Below are 23,916 nucleotides of genomic sequence, written 5' to 3'. Positions count from 1 at the left end.
GCTGCTTGGCCTGCTGTGTTCATCCAGCTCTACGCCTTGTTATCTCAGATTCTCCAGCACCTGCAGTTCCTACTATCTCTGTACCAAGTATACATTGGAAATGGTAGCATCTCTACATTGAAATACTTTTCAGATATGTCTTGGCCTGCTGTGGTAATCCAGCTCTACACCTATACTTGGTACATATTCCTGCCCATTAAGGATATGAAATTTCTTTGCAATCTTCTGCCATGTCATGCCCACCAGGTTTGAACAGATCTTAATTTCTTTAAACTATATTTTTGTTTCAAATCGGCTCTTGCTGCAAATACAGAATGGACAAGGTGGCTGCTTCTAGAAATTTCTAGGAATTACCAGGTCAATACTTAACTCATCTCCTCTCTGGAATGTCAGATCTCTCATTTGCATGAATACTGCAATAAAACACACACAAAAGAGCAACAAATAATGTGTCTACCCTCAGTCAGTTCTGAACAAAGGACACCATTGAAACTCTGTATGGCACAAGTAGTGTTAATGACCCCATAGCTATCTCCAACAACACACAATAGTTTTGATGAGAGACATCAAAATCATCCTGTCAAGTTAAATTGTCTCATCTAGGAACCCTGTCATATGACTGAAACGTCTGCCTTTGAATAGCTTTAACTATACAACTTTGAACTATTTTTGTTTTGAACATCAGAGCAGAAAACAAAGTAGCTCCAGGCTCAGCAAAAGCTTGCCTCTAGTCTCATCCTTTCCTGAAACCCGATTTCCAGCAAAAATGCTGCCATTTCACTTAAAGTGGAAAGTGAACTAACTCCCAGTCTACAAGAATCATGTTACTACACTTTCAACTGCATCCATCTGCATCAAAGCTCCTATATGAAGGGAATTCTGCCAAAACTTTTAAAGGGTTTTGACTTCCTGGACTCTGATTCACATATCTTACTCCATATCTTACTTCCACTTCCACCAGTGTAATTGTAGCTATAGATTTACATGCTTTTCCCTCCTTTCTTCTTTGTGCTAGTGTTTGTATGTGATATAAACATTCATTTCCTGGGTTTGAATGCTTAAATTAACCATTCTTTTGTTTCTACCCTTAAAGAGAGTTTGTTGTGGGTCATTTAACAATTGGATTACGCAGACAGAAGATTTGGGGAATATACCACGACTTGTGTTGAAATGGAGAATTTTTTTTTGAAAAACTAGAAATCAAAATTAGGAGGTATTGTTGATAGTGAAGAAGGTCATCAAAAATTACAGAGGGATCTTGATCAGGTGGGGAAATGGGCTGAGGATTGGCAAATGCAATTCAATACAGATAAGTGTGAGGTGTTGCATTTTGGAAAGTCAAACCAAATACAGTAAATGGTCAGGACCTGAGGAGTGTTGTGGAATAGAGGGACCTAGGAATGCAAGTACATAGATCTGTTGAAAGCGACGTCACAGGTGGACAGGGTGGTGAAGAAGGCATTTAGCATGCTGGCCTTCATCAGTCAAGGCATTGAGTTTTGGAGTTGGGATGTTATGTTATAGCTGTACAAGTCGTTGGTGAGGCCACACTTGGAATATTGTGTACAGTTTTGGTCACACTATCATAGGAAAGACATAGTTAAACTGAAAAGTGTGCAAAGAAGATTTACTAGGTCTAGTAGGCCTGAGTTGTAGGGAGAGGTTGGTCAGGATAGGACTTTATTCCTTGGAACGTAAGAGAACGAGGGGTAACCTTATTGAGGTGTATAAAATCATGTGGGGCATAGATAGGATGAACGCATTTCGTCTTTTTCCAAGGGATGGCAAATTGAAAACTAGAGGGTATAGATTTAAGAAGGACCTGAGGAGCAGCTTCTTCATGTACAGGGTGGTGCATATATGGAATGGGCTGCTGGAGAAAGTGGTTGAGAGGGTGGACAAAACAGAAACCCTCATAACTATTAAAAAATGCTTGGATAATTACTTGAAGTGCTTTTACAAGACTATGGACTAAGAGCTTGGAAGTGGAATTACACTAGATGCTTACTAATCAGTCAACAATAACATGGCCTCCTTCTGCTGCGAATTTTTATGGCTCTTTACTGCAAATCACTTCTACCTTCTTTTGTGACATTACAACCATCCCAAAACGCAGTGACCATAAGTGTATACAGTAGGTGTGACCTAAATAGAGTTTTTTTACAGTTAAATCATAACCTCCTGTGCCTGCATTCCAGGCCTCTGCCAATAAGCAAAGTATCAGATATGGTTTCCTATCCACGTTATCTACCAGTCTTGCCATCTTCAGGAATCTGTGGACTTATGAATCACAGCACAGAAAAAGGCACTTTGGCCCATTGAATCTACGTGGATCAAAAACAACCACTTAATAATTCTAATCCCATTCTCCAGCACTTGGCCCAAAGCAATTCTGCCTTGGAATCGCAAGTATAAGTTAATTCTTCTTGTATGTTATGAGAGTTTCTGCCTTTACAGGCAGTGAGTTTCAGATTCCCACCATCCTCTGGGTGAAAAGCATTTTTCACACGTAGGAAAAACATTTTCCTCATGGACCCTCTAAAACTTCTGCCCTGAATGTATACCCACTGGTCATTGATCCAAAGAACAAAACAGCAAAGGAATAGACCCTTCGGCCCTCCAAGCCTGCGCCGACACATTTTGCCCTTCCATACTAAAACTGTCTTCACTTACAGGATTTGTATCCCTCTATTCCCTTTCTATTCATTTATTTGTCCAAAAGCTTCCTGAATGCTGCTATTGTGTCTGCTTCCACCACCTCCTCCGGTAATGCATTCCAGGCACTCACCACTCTTTGTGCAAAAAACTTGCCTCACACATCTCTTTTAAACTTCCCCCCTCGCACCTTGAACCTGTGTCCCCTAGTAATTGACCTCACCACCCTGGAAAAAAGCCTCATACTTTCCACTCTATCCATGTCATTTGTAATCTTTTAAACTTCTATCAGGTCGCCCCTCAACTTCCTGCATTCCAGTGAAAATAGACGCTGTCTATCCAACCTTTCTTCATTGCTAAAATCCCCCATACAGTCAACATCTTGGTAAACCTTTTCTGTAGCCTCGCCAAAGCATCTACATCCTTCTGGTAACGTGGTGACCAGAACTGTATGCAATATTCCAAGTGTGGCCTAACTAACGTTTTATAAAGCTGCAGCATAACTTGCCTATCGTTATACTCAACACCCCTTCTAATGAAGGCAAGCATGCCATAAGCCTTTTTAGATCACAGAATCCCTACAGTGTGGAAACAGGCCCTTCGGCCCAACAAGTCCACAAGACCCTTAGATATCCCACCCAGACTCATCACCCTATAACCCACCTAAACATCCCTGAACACTATGGGCAATTTAGCACGGCCAATCCACCTAATCTGCACATCTCTGGACTGAGGGAGGAAACCGGAGCACCCGGAGGAAACCCACGCAGACACGGGGAGAATGTGCAAACTCCACACAGAATTACCGGAGGGTGGAATCGAACCCGGGTTCCTGGCGCTGTGATGCAGCAGTGCTAACCACTGAGCCACCGTGCCGCCCTTTTTACTACCTTATCTAATTGCGCTACCACCTTCAGTGATCTGTGGACCTGCACATCCAGATCCCTCTGCACTTCAATACTCCTAAAAGTTCTGCCAATATACAATTTCCACCTGTACTTGACATTCCAAAATGCATCACCTCACAGTTGTCCAGATTAAACTCCATCTGCCATTTTTCTGCTAATGCCTCCAACTGATCTGTATCCTGCTGTATCCTCTGACAATCCTCTTCACTATCCACAACTCCACCAATCTTTGTATCATCCACAAACCTACTAATTAGACCAGCTACGTTTTCTTCTTGGAAGACCACAAATGACAAGTCCCAGCACTGATCCTTGTGAAAAACCACTAGTCACAACCCTCCATTCTGAAAGGCATCCTTCCGTTGCTACCCTCTGTATCCTATGACTAAGCCAGTTTTGTATCCATCTTCCCAGCTCACCCCTGGCACCACATAACTTCACCTTTTCTACCAGTCTGCCATGAGGGACCTTGTCAAAGGTTTTACTGAAGTCCATGTAGACAACATCAACCACTTTTCCATCATCAATCATCTTCCGTCACCTCCTCAAAAAGCTCGATCAAGTTAATGAGGCATGAACTTCCCTGCCAAATGGAAAAGTTTCTTCCCCTCTACCCCGGTCTCAGCATTCCATAATTTTATACACTTCAATCATGTCTCCCTCCCCACCTTAGTCTTCTCTGTTCCAAGAAAAATAACCTCCGTCTATCTAATTTCTCTCTTCATAATTAAAACTCTTTAGACCAGGCAAATCTCCTCTGCACCCCCTTCAGTCCCTCCTAATCAGATCCCTCCTAAATGCGTATTCCAAAATTGTGCACAGTACTCTAGCTATGGCCTAAATAACATCTTATACAGTTCCAGCATCACCTCCCTGCTCTTAAATTCTATGCCTTGGTTAACAAAGGCAAGTATCCCATATGCTTTTTTAACCACTTTATCTATCTGTCCCACTATGTTAAGGACTGGTGAACATCACACCAAGGCCCCTCTGAGCCTCAGTGTTTCTCAGGGTCCTACTGTTCATTATGTATTCCCTTGCCTCACTCAACAGTCTGAGATACATTTCATCCAGCCCTGGAGATTTATCTACTTTTAAGAATGTCATATGAGGCACACCAAGTTCCACACAGAGTCACAGAGCTATACAGCATGAAAACAGACCCTTCAGTCCAACTCGTCCATGCTGACCAGATATCCTAGATTAATCTGGTTCCATTTGCCTTTAGAAAACCCGAAAGAACTGTGAATGCTGTAAATCAGGAACAAAAACCGAAGTTGCTGGAAAAGCTCATCTGGTCTGGCAGCATCTGTGAAGAGGATGGGTCACCCAGACCCGAAACGTTAACTCTGATTTTTTTTCTTCATTCGCTGCCACATCTCTTCTAGGCACGCCCACCTTGAAGAAGTTCTGCTCCTCTCTCCAACAGGATTTCCGTTCCAATCTTTCTTCTTATCCACCAACATTAATTTCACTGTCAGTCCTGGTACTTGACCAAGTATTTGCTAAAGCCATTCCTCCGCGACTGCCTCCAGCTCTGACTCACCCTACGTGGATTCCAACTGAAGTTTCATCTCTAATGTTTTGAATCCTCCCAGGATCACATATATCTCCGGGATGTTCACCACTCCACGGACAGCTACTCTCGCCGCCTCCTGAGATCCACACTCGGTACCATGCGGCATCACATGTACCCTCTCGACCTTTCTCTCCAACAGCATCGCAACACACTGGCTCAGGGTTGTATCACTCCACAGTTCCACTTCATCTTCCAGCTCATTCATCGTGCTAACAAGAAACTTTTTCCTGTCCTTTCAGGCATCAAGGCTCACAAGATGCAACAATTCAAATATACCCATGCCCCTCTGGAAACTTCCTCTCCTCCCCTTCCCTCCGATTCCATCCCCTCTCCAAACCCCACCTCCTGTCGGGTATTCACCATCCCTCCTAACCTTCCGCTCTCCAATGCTGAACATTCTGTACTCAACAAAGGCCTCGGCTTTATTCCTCTGTGTCCCCATTTTAACAAATTTCGGGCACAACATGACGTCAAACCCATCTTCCCCTCTGTGCCCATTTCCTTGGACAAGAGTGCTCTCCCTGTCCCACAGACCCCTTCGCCCAGTTCCAACACTCTCCCTCCGGCCTTTTACCTGCACTCGAACTGTTCATTGAGAACTGTTGATGTGATATTGGTCACCTCAATTTCTCTGCCCCCTCACCAAATCCAAACTATCTCCCTCCCAACTGATTGCACTCCATGCACTAAGATCGAAACCTGACATTGTTATTAAGCCTGCCGATAAGGGTGGTGCTGTTGTAGTCTGGCATATTGGCCTCTACATTGCAGAGGCAGAGCACCAGCTCTCAGATAGCTCCTATCTTCCCCTGGACTATTACCCCACCATGAGGCATCAGGCCATCGTATCTACTATGGTAACTGATCTCATTTCATCTGGTGACATCCACCCCACTGCTTCCAAGCTGATAGTCCCCCAGCCCCACACAGCTCGCTTCTACCTCCTTCTAAAAATGTTCTGCGAGTCACCGGACCTGAAATGTTAACTCTGATTTTTTCTTCACAGATGCTGCTGAGCTTTTCCAGCACCTACTACCTTTAAACTCTTTTAGGGATTCACTTGATCCCTGCTGTCTATATTATTCCTTTACACCTCAGTATCCTACCATTATGTATTTCCTTGATTTGTTCCTCCCCACAGGTCTTATGGAGCCTTGTAAATGAACTTACGTTTCTCCAAATTGAATTCCATTTCTCAAGTTTCTGGCTACCAGACAAAAACTTATCTCTTTCAGCAGTGTGCAGCCTTCTTCCTCACTGGCAATCATCTTGGTATCATCTGCATCTTAATTTACATTTAAACCCAAATCAGTGATTTTCAAAAAAAAAAAAAAAATTCTTGGGGTGCGACCATCACTGGCAAGACCAACATTTGTTATTTCAAGTCGAATTGACTTTGAGAAGATGGTGGTGAGCAAGCTTTTTGAATTGGCATAGATACATCTGTTGGTGAGCTTCAGGATTTTTCCCCGGTGACTGAAGTCAGGATTGAAATGAGTTTCAAGTCAGGCTGGTGAAAAAATTTGGAGGGGAACTTGCAAGTAATGGTGTTTCCTTGCATCATTGCATTTGTTCTTCTGGGTGGTAAAGTTTGCAGGTTTGGAAAGTGCTGTTGAAGAAGCCTAGGCAAGTTGTAGTAATGTATCTTGTAGTTTGTACACACTGTTGTCTATACACCAGCGGACAACGGAGTGCCAATCGAGCAGGATGATTTGTCTTGGAAGTGTTAAGCTCCTTGAGTGATGTTGAGTGTTAGTGAAGCTACATTCATCAGGGCAACGGAAACATAGCCTCCTGACTTAAGCCTCAGAAATGGTGGCCAGTTCTGGGGAGTCAAGAGGCAAGATACACTCCACAGAATTCCCAGTCTCTAGCATGCCCCTGTGTTTAAATAGATAGTCAGTTCTGTTTCCTGTCGATGGTAATCTCCAGAATGTAGATGATGTGGGATTCAGTAATGATAATGCTATCAAGTGTCAAGGGAAGATGGTTAAGTCTTCTTTATTCTATCTGATCATTCATGTCACACAAGTGCAAGGCACTGTTACAGCCTCCTGAATGTGGGAATGGACTATTTCAGTATCTGAGGTCAAATGGTATTGATAAGTCAACAAACATGCCTACTTCTACCATGCTTTTCTCTACCCTCTAGGCTCCTTGATATTCAGGAGTCTAGATTTGAGTCTCACGTTTCCAGTGTAGAAACAGCTTCTGAGCCCTCACTATCTTTTCCTTGTATGCCACCAACTGGTCAAGCACTAATTTATCTCCAAGTAGCTGCTTCATAGAATCATAAAATGGCAGAGGCCATTCGGCCTTCATATAGGTACTGAAGGAGCAATTCATCTACTGCTGCTCCACTGCATTTATCCAATAGCTCTTCATTTTCAGATAATAATTCAATTCATTCTTGAATACCTAGATTCAACCTTCCTTCACTACACACTCATGCAGTGCATACTTGCTACATGAAAAATTCTTTCCTCATGTTGCAATTGGTTCTAATGCTCTCTAATGCTCTAATGCAATTGTTGCCTAATGCTCTCTAACCTCTGGTTCTCAATCCTTCTACCAAAGGGAACAGCTTCCCGATATACTTTGTCTATTTCTATCAAATATGTTCATGTTACAGTTGTATAGGACTTTGGTTTGACCACATTTGGAATACTGCATACAGTTCTGGTTGCCACATTACCAAAAGGATGTGGATGCTTTGGAGAGGGTACAGAGGAGGTTCACCAGGATGTTGTTTAGTATGGAGGGCGCTGGCTATGAAGAGAGGTTGAGTAGATTAGGATTATTTACATTAGAAAGACAGAGGTTGAGGGGGGACCTGATTGTGGTCTACAAAATCATGAGAGCTATAGACAGGGTGGATAGCAATAAGCTTTTTCCCAGTGTGGGGGACTCAATTACTAGGGGTCACAATTTCAAGGTGAGAAGGGAAAAGTTTAAGGGAGATATGCGTGGTAAGTTCTTTACGCAGAGGGCGGTGGGTACCTGGAACACGTTGCCAGCGGAGGTGGTAGAGGTGGGCACGATAGCATCATTTAAGATGTATCTAGACAGATACGTGAATGGGCAGGGAGCAGAGGGATACAGATCCTTGGAAAATAGGCGACAGGTTTAGGTAGAGGATCTGGATCGGCGCAGGCTTGGTGGGTCGAAGGCCTGTTCCTGTGCTGTAATTTTCTTTGTTCTTTATCTCAACCTGTGCTTCTTCAAGGGACATAATCTCAAATTCTCCAATTTATTTCCATAATTAAAATTTCTCATCCTTGGAATCATTTTGTGAATCTTTTATGCACCATAAGACCTTTTATTGAATCACAGAATCCTTACAGTGTGGAAACAGGCCCTTTGGCCCAACAAGTTCACACTGACCCTTGGAGCATCCCACCCAGACCCATCCCCCTGTAACCCACCTAAGCTACACATCCCTGAACGCTACGGGCAATTTAGCATGGCCAATCCACCTAACGTGCACATCTTTGGACTGAGAGAGGAAACCGGAGTACCCGGAGGAAACTCACGCAGACACAGGGAGAATGTGCAAACTCCACACAGACAATCGCCCAAGGATGGATTCCAACCCAGGTCCCTGGCGCTGAGGCAGCAGTGCTAGCCACTGGGCCACCGTGCTGCCCCATCAAACAATATACAATTTTGCCAGCAGTAGGGGGTGGGTTTAATGTAATTTTTTCAATAGGTCACTGAGATAGTTCAGGGTCACTGAAGAAGCATTCAAGGGCAGTAGCATGAGGCAAACATTGTAGGAGAAGGAGGCTCCGTGCTAGGCAGAGTTGCTGCTAACTGTGTTGCTAACTACAAGGATATTGCACAGTAAGGTTTCAGGAAGGTCATACAGCAATTGATTAGCTGTGAATAGAGAACTCAAGGAAGTCTTGGAAGCTGTTGCTGTATCAGAAAAAGCTGTGTGCCTTTATGGCTGAGAGTGGAAGTTGAAAAATCCACAACCAATATTTTCTGGTCAAGTTTAGAGCAAAATTAGAGCTCAAGGAAAAACCCAAGTGCAGTTTTAGCTTGGCACTGCTATTGTCAGTGAAGAGCTGGAGCTATGTTAATGAATGAATCCTGGACTGCAGTTTCAGAGGCCAGGGGAGCTTAGGGCAAGGAAAAGATCCACCAGAACAGGAGCAGTTGTTCGGGCAGTTCAATGACACAGTGGCTTGAGTGGATTTTCTAAGCCTAAATCAGCAAAGTGAAGAATCATAAACCCTTGTGAAGGTTAATGGGATTTGATTATTCACAGTTTCATTTAACCATTGCAGGGGAATTGCTGAGAAATTTGTGCGATCTGTCTCAATTACATTTGCAATTTCTTTTTGGGGTGTTCAATCACAATCTATTCCCCATTCTACTACATTAATTCTGGGTGCTAAAATACAAGTTGTACATTGTATTATTGTTCTATAATTGTTTAATAAAGTTTATTGTTGTCTGTTAAAAACAGTGGAATGTTGTGTCTTTATTCTCGCTAGATCTTACACTTTGTCTACTTCAGGGAAAAAAAAAGTTACTGGTCTCATAACAATACATAGCAGTCAGGTCCAGGATTGTAACACACAAAACTTCCTTGCTTCTGTATTTATGCTCCTTTTGATAAATTCCAGGATGTCACATGCTTTTATTAATCTTCCTATCAACCAGTCATACAACCTTCATTGACTTATATACAAATATTCCCAGGTCCCCAAGCTCTGGCACCACCTAAAGAACTGCATCCTTTATTTTGAATCATATCTCTGCGTTCATCTTACCAAAATGAATTTATTTACACTTCTCTGCACTAAATTTCATCTGCGTATGTCTGTCGATTCAACTACCTTATGAACGTCAACACTATCTGCTTCACAGTTTACAATACTTGAGACGCCATTTCTGTTCTTCTTTAAGCCATGTTTCTGTAATAGCTGCATATTATCCTTAGAAGTGTCTACCTGTGTCTTCAGTTCTCTGCCGCATACACTTCAATATAAGAAGTTCAGTGCATGTATTTAAGCATCGCCAAATGTCTTTGCTATCTACATCCTTTGCCTTCAATATTTACTTATTTTCACTTACTACTTTCCATTTCTGGTTTTGCCCGTCTCTGACTCAATCAATGCTTATTCTCATACCTTCGACAAGCTTGTTCAAAATCCCCCCAACAACAATAGCAAACCTCCATGCAATAATATCGGTTCTGACCCTAATGACTTTCAATCCCTCTGGCCTCTACAGCTTCCACCTCTCCCAATACCTATCCTAATGGCCAAAAATGTTAAGATTCCATCATGAAAAAATCTTTCCAGCATCGCAATCATGCATTGCAGCATCCTAAATCTTTAAGTACCAGTATGTGATACCAAGAGACTACCAGAAATATTTTGAGGCCTGAAAATTAATTGCTTTCCAATCACACTGAAGCTGCAGAAAGGACATCATCCCTCTTTCCACCGATGTAATTTGTAGGACTGGTATGGACAATGACCTCTGGCTCCAACCTCCTCAATCGCTCAGTCATCCTGGCATCAAAGAGACAGCATTCAATTTTGGAATAATGTATACAGAAACGTCTGATTGTTCCCTTAATTACTGCATCACTTCTCACTGTTTACTTTCTGAGCTTCCTCCTTCCTTATGTATACCTGAATCACCTACGGAGCTGTGGAATTGGCTCTGGCCGTACTCCACAGAGAGGCCATTGCCCTTCCCAGAACTGAATACATGTCTGATGGTCATCCTCTCTGCCTCTATATTCTTAAGCTGAAGGGACAGGAGTTGGGTGACCGCCTAATGCACAGACACCAGCTGCAGTTCAAGCTCCTCTAGCTGACAATATGTCTGATGCACAGGTTTGTCTAGGATACTGTAGTAAGCTAGAGCTCCCACATGGCTTGTACGGCACATTTAACAAAATTAAAATGTTCTGTCATGACCCTTTTTGGTAGGCTACTACCTAAATTTTTTTAGAAATGAACTGCAGATTTGTTTCTGATCAGGAACAAATAAAATCTCCCCAGCTACTCACCAATCTGTTCCTTTCTGTTTTCTAATGTAAACATAGAACAGTATAGCACAGTACAGGCCCTTCGGCCCACAATGTTGTGTAAAATTAGGTGCTTTAAATCCCTCTCCCTGATATTCAGATTGCATTAACTTCAGGGTCACTGATTGAGGCCTACTCTCAAAAACTCATTGCTTTTAATTCACTGCCACACTGCTGCTCCAATACCAATTTCTCTCAGGACCATACTCCTTTACCTCTAGGCTCTTTGATTCAGATCACGGTCTGTCTGAATCTCCCCTTCTTTAAACTTTCTGTATTTACAACCATTCACTATTTTTAAAAGGAGGTAAAAAGAAAACAGGGAATTATAGTTGATTAGGCTGACATTGGTTGTGGGGAAATTACTAGAGACCATTCTAAAATATTTACTAGCACATCATCTAGGAAACAGTGACAGGATTGGACAGCATAAATTTACAAAAAGGAAATCACACTTGAAAATTCTATGAAATTTTGAGAGGATATAATCGGTAGAGTTGTTAAGGAGCTAGAGGATTCAGTTTACTTGGATTTTCAGAAGGCTTTCAATAAGGTCCCACATAAGAGATCAGCATGCAAAATTAAAACAAATGGGATTGTACTGACATGAACAGAGAACTGATTGGCAGACAGGAAAGAAAGAGTAGGAATAAATGGGTCTTTTTCTGAGTGGTAGCCAGTGACTAGTGGGATACTGCTAAGACCACAGTTAGTCATGATATATATTAATCATTTAGATGAGGTAACTAAATGTCGTACCTCCAAGTTTGCAGATGACTCAAAGCTGGGTAGGTCAATGAACTATGAGGAGGATGCAGAGATGTTTCAGTGTGATTTGACAAGTTGAGTGAGATGGCAAATGCATGACACATGAAGCATAATGGGGATAAGTATGAGGCTATCCACTTTGGTACAAAAACAGAAAGGCAGATTATAATCTGAATGGCAATAGATTGGGAAAGGGGGAGGTACAACGAGACCTGGGTGTTCATGTACATCTGTTGCTGAAAGTAAGCATGCAGGTGCAGCATCTAGTAAAGGTGGCAAATGGCATATTGGCCTTCATAGTGAGAGGATTCAAATACAAGAGCAGGGATTTCTTGCTGCAATTGTACAAGGTGAGACCATACCTGGAGTTCTGTATGCAAAGGAAGGATATTCTTGCTAACCAGATGTGCAGAGTGTATCAGACTGATACCTGGGGTAGCAGGACTGACGTAATGAAGACTGAATTGGTTAGAAATATATTCACTGGAGTTTAGAAGAATGAGCGGAGATCTTAAAGAAACCTATAAAATTCTAATAGGCCTAGATAAACACAGGAAGAATGTTCCCAATGACTGGGGTGTCCAGAGGTTGGGATCACAGTTTAAGAATACAAGGTAGGGCATTCTGGCCCGAGATGAGGAGAAATTTCTTCACCCAGAGAGTGGTGAGCTGTAGAATTCCCTGCCACAGAAAATGGTTAAGGCCAAAACACCGAATTTTCTCAAGAAGGAGATAGATAGTTGTTAGGACTAAAGAGATCAAAGGGTATGGAGAAAAAGCTGTGGCAAGCTATTAAGTCACATCATCAGCCAGGCGCATACTGATTCATGAAGCAGGCTTAAAGGGGCAAAATGGCTTACTCCTGCTCCTATTTTCTATGTTTCTATTCCTAAAAAAAATCTATTTTGAGACTTGAAAATTTTAACTTTACTAGCACTAACAATTTGTTTTACAGGAAGTGTTCTAGGTTTACACTATTCTCTGTATGACAAAGTGCTTTAAGATTTAAGTCCTGAATACCTAGGTCTAATATGAAGAGCATACTCCCATTTCAGTGCTCACCACCAGAAGACATAGTTTCTCATTATCTCCCCTATTTAATTCTTTTCAAGCGTTTCAATTAGTTCACTAAATTTAAACGAAACATAAGCCAAATATTTTCATCTCAAAGTTTCTCAGGGGGCTTTGCAGTGTACAAATTGGCTATCTCTAATTTATAATAATTGTGACTAAAGTGCTTTTCATCACCTGGAGCACATGATAAATTGTGTAAATTGTATAAATTGCAAGCTGTCTCCCTTCTTTGAAGAGAACTAAGTTAACCAAATTCTGAAGTAGCCTCAAAAAGGTTTCACCATCATTCTATTCATTCTGAAAGACAACTATTTAGTTTTGTTTTATTTGGACATACTTTTCAAATTATAATATAAATGTTATCATATCTATAGAAATGCCTATTGAAAGGCTAGCCAAAAAGCAAGATAACACAAATGCATAAAATTTCACATACCATACATGGCACTCTTCGAGGGGGAATAGACGTATGCTAATGTGTACAGGTAGTAGTTCAGCAGCCCATAGAAAGATAAAAATTCAGCTGGTAGGCTTAGTAAAGGAAGTGGACCACAAACATTGAAGAGTTTTTTTTAATATTGCAGTTCTAAGTATCAAACACTCCATGACAGTAAACTATTGGCTCAATGCGAGAAATTTGACATAAGGCAATTTTAAGCAGAACGAAAATTCATACATGCATCAGGAAATGTAACAGTGGTGAACTTGATTGGCCTTTCTCCATTTGTCCCAAACATGGAGAGAGGGTGGTTGAGTTTATGTGCAAATACACCCCAAACTATCATTCTACATCATTCTATAAGGGTCTGTTCACTGAGGTTACCTTATAGATAATTAATGATTGTCTGAATCTATCAGAAAGACGACCACCACCACAAAACCTGCCACCTCCTCTTTAGCTGACCCATTTTCCAGATTACACTGCAAGGATGTTCAATAAGATTTCTTTTTTTGTCCAATTAATGTCAAATAAATAGATTGTTATCTAATCTGGGATTTCCAAAATTGGGGGTCAGGATCCCAAGTGGGCCAGTGAGTTGAAATTTTGGCACTGCAATCTTTAATGCAGAATTGCGTGGACTTTTTGGGCCAAATGGCCCATTTCCACACTGTAGGGATTTTATGATTCTATGAACATTGCATGCTGTGGAGTTCTACACGCACAGTGCCAACCTTTCCCACCCAACATCTCTACAAGTCTTTGCTCCCATATATTTTCTCCACCCCATTTTCATCGAGGGGGTCAAAATCATTTTTAAGCCTCGAAACGGGTCACAGCATAATAAAATTTGGAAAGCAATGATCTAATCTCATTCTACTTGCTCCCTTCAAATGGAATTCTTCATAAATTACATGTTAAACTAATATGGGCTTGGCATCTTTATACAGCAAGTGCCAGCTTGTGTGACATCACAAACTAAATTTTTGTATGCAGCCTAAGCATTAGCCATCATTAGAAACACACTAAAGGATATAGTTCTGGTAATGAGTTGAAAGCTCAGCTACAAAGTTGTCTTGCAGGACCTTTGCTCCAAACCTCAGGTATAGTATTATAATGCTGAATAAAGATTAAAAAAAAAGACACAAAGATAATTATCAAGGGGAAAAGATGTTACAATTGTAATTTTTTTCAGAAGTGGTATTCAGAAAATGAAGTTCAGCTGCAAAAATCTTAAGCAATTAATAAAACTTAAGATTTTTGCAGTTATATCTCATGTTCTCAGCATCGTTTAAAACAAACTGCAATTATTGCAATAGTTTCGTTCTTTCCTTGGCATAAAAGCTGAAGCAGCAAAAAACTGAAGGAATACAAGCATGCTGGCAGGTTTTACCCTATTGAGGAGACGTTAGCCATAATTGGAAGAAGCATGAGCAAAGCTCAGCCAATGGTGCGACTGCAGTGATTAATAAGGGGACCATCAGTATAGATACCTAACCATTAGCTTCAACTCAGCAAAAGGACAGGAAGCAGCAAAACAACATATTGAGTTGTACAATCGGGGACAGAGCATTTCAGCTTCAACACAGCACCAAGAGAGGAGGAACAGTTAAAAGTAATGCCTTCAGGAGAATGGTGACTGGGAAAACAAAATCAGTGACATCGCAGGAAGTAGTCAGTTGATTGATTTGTGACTAAAAAGGTCTATTTTTTGGGAGAAGGGATTAACTGAGAAGCAACAGGAATAAGTGAAAGTTAGGGCCAATATAATAAAATAACAGAAGTAAGCAATGCAGGGTTAAGGGAAGTAGAGTTAAGAAAAGGGAAGTTAGTTTAAGCCATGGAAGCACAGGCAGTCAAGTGGAAAGTGTGGCCTGTAATATGTGGATGTCAGGGAAGCCACAGGACCAGTTGCAGAAACTTGAGTTCTAGGTTTCAGGGCTTGAACAATGACTGTAGAGACTGCGCCACATCTGCGAGACTGAGTATTCCATGGCTAGCACATTCAGAGAGGTAGTCACACTGCAGCTTAAAACCCTAGGGAAAGTAAGTGACTGTCAAGCAGTCCAACAAAAACAGCCCCCGGCATCCTGCTGTCAAATCGGTTTTCCATTTTGGAAGCTGGTAAGGGCACAGGTTCCTCAGGGAAGAACAGTCACAGCCATGTTTGTGGCACTGCAAGCAGCTTGATTTACAGGAGGAGAGGCAGAAGGAGGAGCAGTCATGACAGGGGATTCATTAAGATTGGGTAACAGACATAAATCTCTATTGCCGTTATTGTGACTCCAGGATGGTATGTTGTCTCCCTGGCACTAGGATCAGGAATACAACAGAACTGTTGCAAGGCATTCTTCTGGGGAGGGCGAACAACCAGAGGTCATGGTCCATATTGGTATCAATGACTCTGGGAAGAAAGGGGATGTGGTCCTGCGATCAGAAATTAGCGAGCTAAGTAGAAAAGTAGCAAGCAGTATCTCAAATGTAGTAAACTCTAGATTATTCCCAAGTGAATACACATATGAGGCGTGTGTGTGTATTTCTGGAAGGGTTGTGCAGGAGGGAGGACTTTCGATTTCTGGATCACTGGGACTGGCTTGGGGATGATCTGGCACCTGCAGAAGCCAGATAGGATGTACCACGACAGAACTGGGACCGAATTCCTTGGCAGGGGGTGAGAACCAAGGGAGAATAGTATGGGAAAAGACCAGCATTCATAAAATACTTAAGAGGTACTCACATAAACAACAACAAGTTAGTAGGTAAAATCAGACTGAGGAGTTACGTCTAAATCAGGGTTACTGTGCATGTATATGAATGCACAAAGTATAGTAAAATAAGACTGGGGAGTTAAAAGTGGAAATATGTTGCGGTGATAGTAGAGACCTGGTTCGAAGGAAAAGGCAAGACTTGGGTGGTTAAATATTCCTGGGTACAAGGTATTCTGAAAAGGAAGGAAAAGAGGAGGGGTAACATTATTGGTTAAGGAGCACATTGTAGTGCTGGAGAAAAACAGAATGTCTCAGAGGGTCCTAGCACAGAATTAACTTGGCTAGAACTAAGGAACAGAAAAGGTACAATTGCATTGCTAAGGGTAATCTATAAACCACAAAATAGTAGAAAGGATGTAAAAGACCAGATCTGTAGGGAAGTTACAGAGAGATGCCAACATTGCGGAATAGTTATAATGGGAGACCTCAATTATCCAAATGTAGACTGGGATACCCGTAGTGTATGGTGCAGCAAGGGGCAAGTTTTCCTCGACTGCAAGCAGGAGAGTTTCCTACAGTAGTATGTTTCCATTCCAAAAAGAAAGGATGCACTGTTGGACCTGCTTCATGGAAATGAGATAGGCAAAATGGATCAAGTGTCAGATGGGGGACAGGGTCAGTGATCAGTAAAGTTCAGGATGATGGTGAGGAATTATATGCAACAATCCAGAATCAGAAAAATCAATTGGTGGAGAGTGGACTTTCAATGGGGCAGAACATAGCTGGGCAGGATTGACTGGAACAAGAGGTTGGCAAGAAAAACAGTAATTGAACAATGGTTCTGAAGAAGGGTCACTGGACTTGAAACATTAACTCTGATTTCTCTCCACAGATGCTGGTCAACCTGAGTTTCTCCAACAATTTCTGTTTCTGCTTGCTTCAGATCTCCAGCAACTGCAGTTCTTTGTTTTGCGCAACTGAACAATGGCCTACCTTCAAAGAGGAAATGGTTTAAGTAGTCAAGGCTTATTCCTTCAAAAAGGAAATACAGAACAAACAAATCCAGAGCTTCCTGGATGACAAAGTCGAAAGAAATTAAGATAAAAAGAAAAACATGTCTCTTTGACAAGTTTCAGGTAGAAAATAAAGTTAAAAACCAAGAGTAATATTGAAGATTCAGACAGGAGGTGAAAAAACAAGAGAAGCAAAAAGGAATTATGAGAAAATGCTGACAGCCAACATACAGCGTTGTCCCAAAATCTTCTATGACCATATAAATAGCAAAGAGTGGTGAAAGGAAGGTTAGGTCCAAAAGAGACCAAAAAGCCCACTTTACAACTGGAGGAAAACTGCATTGCTCAGGTATTAAATTAATATTTTATATCTGTCTTTACCAAAGAGAGAGAAGCTACCCGGGTCATGGTGACAGAGGAGAGAATGTAGTCACAAGAAGGGCTCAAGTTGATATCACAGAAGTGTTGGATAGTCTTTCGGAACTTAAAGTTGACATGACCCTGAGGCCAGATGAGATGCATACAAAGATTTTGAATGAACTGAACATGGAAATTATAGGGAACTGGCCACAATCTTCCATTGACTTGGTGTGCCTAAAGATTGGAATATTGCAAACATTACAGCCTTGTTCAAGAAAAGCAGTATGGATAAGCCCAGCAATTACAGACAAGTCAGTTTAACTTTAGTGGTGGGGAAACATGTAGAGGCAATTTGCTGGGATAGACTTACTAGTTAGACAGAAAAGGTGGATTGATTAGCAAGAGTCAGCACGGATTTCTGAAGGGGAAATCACGTTTAACTAACTTGGAGTCTATTTTTTTTGAAAAGAGGCTCAATGAGGGTAACCCTGATGACATGATGTACATAGACTTTCAGAAGACGTTTAATACAGCGCCACACACCAAACCTCAGGAAAGGTATAATTCATGGAATATAAGGATCAGTAGTAATGTGGATATAAAATTAGTTGAGTAATAGAAAATGGAGAGCAACAGTCAATAGATATTTTCAGGCTGGATGACTGTAGTGGAGATCCCCCAGGGATCGATATTGGTACCTTTGCTTTTGCTGATATCATTAATGATCCTCATCTTGGTGCACAGGGGAGAATTTCAAAGTACAGCGTTAACACAAAACTTGAAAGAAATACATTGACAAGTTGTTACAGCAAGTGGCTAAGTGACAGATAAGATTCAATGCAGAGAAATGTGAGGTGATACACTTTGGTAGGAAGAACATTCAAAGATAATCTAAAATAGGGGACACAATTCTAAAGAGGATGCAGGAACACAGTGGTCTGGGGTGTATATGTGCACAGATCACTGAAGGTGGCAGGACAGATGGAGATAGCAGTAAATAAAGCATTCAACATCCTTGGCTTAATTAATATGGGCACAGAATACAAGAGCAAGATGGTGACATTGACCTCATCTGAATTACAGTGTATAATTCTGGGTACCACATTACAGGAAGCATATGGGTGCATTGGAAGAGTGCAGAGATAGTTAAAAATAATGGTTCCAGGATGAAGTACTTCAATTATAAGGACAGACTGAAGAAGCTGGGATAGTTCTTCTGGAGAGAAAAGGACTAAGGAGCTTTGAACCCAAAACATCAACTTTCCTGCTCCTCTGGTGCTGCCTAGCCTGTGTTCCTCCAGCTCCACACTGTGTTATCTCTAACTCCAGCGTCTGCAGTTCTTACTATCTCTTTGTGATTGGGAAATTGTATCTCACTAACCTGACTGAGTTTTGAAGAAGATCTGAAGAAGACTGATAAAGGCAGAGCGTTCGAAGGTCAGTAAGACATTCGACAAGCTTCCGCATGATAGACTGGTTAGCCAGGTTAACTCACATGAAATAGAGAGAGAACTAGCCATTTGCATACATAACTGGCTCAAAGGTAGGAGACGGAAGATGGCAGTGGAAGGCTGCTTTTGGGGCTGGAGGCCTCTGACCAACAGTGTGCCGCAAGGATCAGTATTGGGTCCACTGCTTTTTGTCATTTATATAATTGACTTGGATATCAATATAGGAAGGTATGGTTAGTAAATTTGCAGATAACACTTTGTCTATTCACCCCATCCATGCTCTTCATGGTTTTATTAACTTCTATAAGGTCAACCCTGAGCCTCCGACGCTCCAGGGAAAACAGCCCCAGCCTCTTCAGCCTCTACCTGTAGCTCAAACCCTCCAACCCTGGCATCATTCTTGTAAATTTTTTCTGAACCCTTTCACATTTCACAACATCCTTCCTATAGCAGGGAGACCAGAATTGCACACAGTATTCCAAAAGTGGCCTAACCAATGCCCTGTACAGCTGCTACATGACCTTCCAACTCCATACTCAATGCACTGACCAAAGAAGGTTACCTCAGAATACAATGGGACCTTGATCAGATGGACCAACTGGTTGAGGAGTGGCAGGTGGAGTTTAATTTAGATAAATGTGAGGTGCTGCATTTTGGTAGGGCAAATCAGGACAGGGCTAGTACGCATAATGGTAAGGTCCTGGGGAGTGTTGCCAAACAAAGGGACCTTGAGTGCAGGTTCATAGTTCCTTGGAAGTGGAGTCACAGGTGGACAGAATAGTGAAGAAGGTGTTTGGTGTGCTTGCCTCTATTGGTCAGTGCATGGAGTACAGGAGTTGGGAGGTCATGTTGAAACTATATAGGACACTGGTTAGGCCACTTTTGGAAAACTGCATTCAATTCTGGTCTCCCTACTATAGGAAAGATGTTGTGAAACTTGAAAGGGTTCAGAAAAGATTAACAAGAATGTTGCCAGGGTTGGAGGATTTGAGCTATAAGGAGAGGCTGGGACTGCTTTCCCTGGAGCATCAGAGGCTGAGGGGTGACCTTATAGAAGTTGATAAAATCATGAAGTGCATCGATAGGGTGAATAGTCAAAGTTCTTTCCCCCAGGATAGGGGACACCAAACTAGAGGACATAGGTTTAAGATGAGAGGGGAAAGATTTAAAAATGGACCTAAGGGGCAACTTTTTTTCAAGCAGAGGGTGGTGCTTGTATGGAATGAGCTGCCAGAGGAAGTGGTGGAGGCCGGTATAATTACAATATTTAAAAGACACCTGGATGGGTATATGAATAGGAAGGGTTTAGAGGGATATAGGCCAAATGCTGGCAAATGGAACTAGACTTATATAGGATATCTGGTCAGCGTGGATGAGTTGGACCAAAGGGCTTGTTATTGTACTGTTCATCTCTATGACTAAATTTTCATTTAAACTGTTTTTGCAGCATCATTGACAAACCTTTAAAAGAAAGAATTTATAACATTGTCATTGAGAATGAAATGTCTTTTAAATATGCATTTAATAGAACTATCATTGTTATTGCATGGCTCCTGAGGATTGCACATAACAGATGCGTGGGAGCGTTTAAGTATTTTGGGAGGATTTATGGACAAGAAGGATCTGAGTGGGCATGGGTGTGGTGAGGGCGGCGGCGGGGGGTTTGGCGCTGGCGGTGGCAGTGGGTGAGGTGTGAGGTGCCACGAGTTTTAAAAAGATGTACTGAGCTGGGCTGCTGTGCCATCCAACTGGCCTGTCCCTAAACTTACTCTTCACTCACATCACACTGCAGCTTGCAAATTGCACTGTGACTTCTTTGTGGTGAAGAAAAATCCCAGCATTTCATGCATTGGTCAGGTGTGCAATTTTAAAGATCACACATGTGCAAGTTATATTTTCTTGAACATATGTGTAAATCTGTGTCCTTTAGTCTCAGAGTTTTGTGACAGAAAGACAAACGTGGTACTTTTCTGTGAACTGCCAGGCAGAATGTAATGGGTGTAATGGGCTCTGGTCACATCAACACATCCCTTGACAATAAGTACTCAAAGATTTGCCCTTGAAATCATTCAAATTGGTTGACAATTGAGGAATTCTTTGAAACTGAGGGAAGTGCCTTTCAATAGTCATTCAACATTACATCTTGTTGAAACAGGGTGACAATGAATCCATTGGAAGCTGGGAATGATTATTGTTAAAACCCTATCTATTCTTTCTATAGCTAACTTCTAACATTATTTTTTCTAAAAAAGAAATCATCAGATAAGAGTGGGATTCTGTATAAGGTTCATGATTCAGTCAGCACCCCTCATCCCACTGAGAAATCAACCTTGGAGACTCTCCACAAATAACTGAAAGTTGGGCAACTATAGGAAAGCCTCAAATGCACATATATTTGCAGAAGAAACTAACATCTATTTAGTCTGAGATTCCTTTAAATATTGGTGTTGTAGTTTCTTCACGCATTTAACGTGTTCAGCAGTGGAAGGTTAATTCAGGGTGTAGGTTGGTGCATATACTTTTAAAATGGCACTGTTGGCACTAAATGTTACACATCAGTGTCATAATCTCAGAGATAGCAAGAACTGCAGATACTGGAGTCAGAGATAACAAAGTGTGAAACTGGAGGAACACAGCAGGCCAGGCAGCATCAGAGGAACAGGAAAGTTGACGTTTCAGATTGGGACCCTTCTTCAGAAGAAGGGTCCTGACCTGAAACATCAACTTTCCTGCTCCTCTGATGCTGCCTGGCCTGCTGTGTTCCTCCAGCTCCACACAGTGTCATAATCTATTTGCTCCACATGCTGCTGGCAGTTATCAACTGTGCACACACAAGCCCTTTAAAGATAGCTTCCAGTGCATTTGTACCACATCTCAAGCTGTATCTTCAGGTGTTTGCAGAATACCTGTAAACTAGCCACTCCATAATCCATTTAGCCTCTATAATTTATTATTTAACTGAAATTCTGGCTTATTTTCCAGCAACCCAGATCTCTTTACCTGATTACCAACACAATAAATGTTAGCCCAGTCAAAAATTTCAGCCGGAGATCTGAAACAAAAAGCATACAAACAGAGGTCAGTCATTCATTCTAAAATATAGAGGATTGGGATTTAGAATCCCTACAGTGTGGAAACAGGCCCTTCGGCCCAACAAGTCCATACCGACCCTTGGAGTGTCCCACCCAGACTCATCCCCCTATAATCCACCTAAGCTACACATCCCTGAACACTACGGGCAATTTAGCATGGCCAATCCACCTAGCCTGCACATCTTTGGACTGTGGGAGGAAACCGGAGCACCTGGAGGAAACCCACGCAGACATGGGGAGAATGTGCAAACTCCACACAGACATTTGCCCGAGAGTGGAACTGAACCCGGGTCCCTGGTGCTGTGAGGCAGCAGTGCTAACCACTGAGCCACTGTGCTGCCCCATATTTGTGCTTTATTAAAACAGAGAAATGAAACTGCGAAATAGAACTTTATAAAAGAAGATCTATTGAAACAAGCAATACAAGCACAACAGTCACAAAGCTTCATAAAAGTATTAATTTTTTTGATTGCAGTGGACTTAAAATGTATTAAAGCTATGTTTGAAATGATCTCTACATGCTTACACTAAAACAGCATGCTTGAAGCCAAGTTTTCACGATGGTCTTAGAGCTCACGAGTCTTGTGTCTTTAAAGTTTTGCATCTCTCTCAAATACACCTGCCAGTCAACAGGACTGAACTCCACCTGCTTTGGTTCCTTTTACTAAAGTATGCTGTATCCTTATTGTATGAACACTTTCTGTCCCTTTGCTACTAACAAAGCTGTAGATCAGCTTGCAACATGACAGACTACCTCCTGCTAGTAGACGGTTTCAACACCCAACTCTCACTCTAGTGTAATTTGTGGAAAAGGTGGAGAAGGTACAAGAGGAGGATTTCCTGTAGAATTTGGAGTAACCGTGTTCAGCAACAAACAGTACCAATTAGAGTAGCCAGTGGTGGACTGAGTAAACCGGAGGATCTGACCGTATATAAATGGTGCAAAATTGCTTCCATTAAAATGTCAATGAAGAACATGGATTCATCCAATGAATGGAAGGAAAACACAAACTCATTTCTGCCTCAGTGTTGTCCAAATAACATTTACTGATTGTGCCCCATGCAAGACTAGGATATTAAATAAGGACCACAATGCAAATTCAGTTTGAAAATAAGTCTATAGATATATGCAAATTACTGGAAAAATGGATTAGCCTTTATAGTGGTGCATCTTTAACAAAGATGCAATAAAACACCCTACACCATTTTAGATGAGCATATATTATACCTAAAGTTTCATGCAGCAAATAATTCCACTTACCAAAGTATGGCATGTTTTTCAGTTCAGAGCAGGCCCTTACAATCAGGAAGACAAGGTATAATATATACAAGGAACCCACTATCAGGAAGAAAACTTGCATTCCCTACAACACAACAGCAAACATAAATTGGAAAAGAAAGACATTCATATAACAAGGCAAGTTGATAGAATCCCTGAATCCCAAAAGACCTATCCAAACAACAAATAACTTGCATTTACACGTAATTGATCATTACAATGTCCAAAAGCACTTCATAACCAATTAACTATTGTTTTATTGTTAATTAGTCAACATGCCAGTTATTTTATACACAAGGACTATAAACACAAAGTGAAGAACTAGTTAACCTCTCATTGACGTAACAGGAAAGGGAACACACTGGCCGAACACTACCTAATTCTCCAAACAGTGCTACAAGATCTTCAACGTTACACCCCCACCGCTCCTTTCCCCCAAAATAGTGGACAGAACCTCAGTTTAGAGTCTTATTTTAAATGCAGTACTGCTGACAATGTAGTTCTCTAGGTTCTGTACTGAAGTATCAGTCAAGGTCAA

At 41.6% G+C, this 23,916-nt stretch overlaps 1 protein-coding gene across 1 annotated transcript in view; it reads right to left on the bottom strand.

The window, feature by feature from the left end:
• tmem181 (transmembrane protein 181) overlaps positions 1 to 23,916 on the bottom strand; it is a 175,776-nt gene that overhangs the window by 3,921 nt on the left and 147,939 nt on the right. The window contains exons 12-15 of the mRNA XM_048601241.1: positions 23,361 to 23,463; positions 22,008 to 22,059; positions 14,512 to 14,594; positions 13,473 to 13,562 (exon numbers count right to left, since the gene is read on the bottom strand). Coding sequence (XP_048457198.1) covers positions 13,473 to 13,562; positions 14,512 to 14,594; positions 22,008 to 22,059; positions 23,361 to 23,463 — 328 coding nt within the window. The remainder of the gene's footprint in view (positions 1 to 13,472; positions 13,563 to 14,511; positions 14,595 to 22,007; positions 22,060 to 23,360; positions 23,464 to 23,916) is intronic.

Source organism: Rhincodon typus, chromosome 9, assembly GCF_021869965.1.
Source record: "Rhincodon typus isolate 14 chromosome 9, sRhiTyp1.1, whole genome shotgun sequence".
NCBI classification, from domain to species: domain Eukaryota; kingdom Metazoa; phylum Chordata; class Chondrichthyes; order Orectolobiformes; family Rhincodontidae; genus Rhincodon; species Rhincodon typus.
This window is presented reverse-complemented; position numbering and strand designations above follow the sequence as displayed.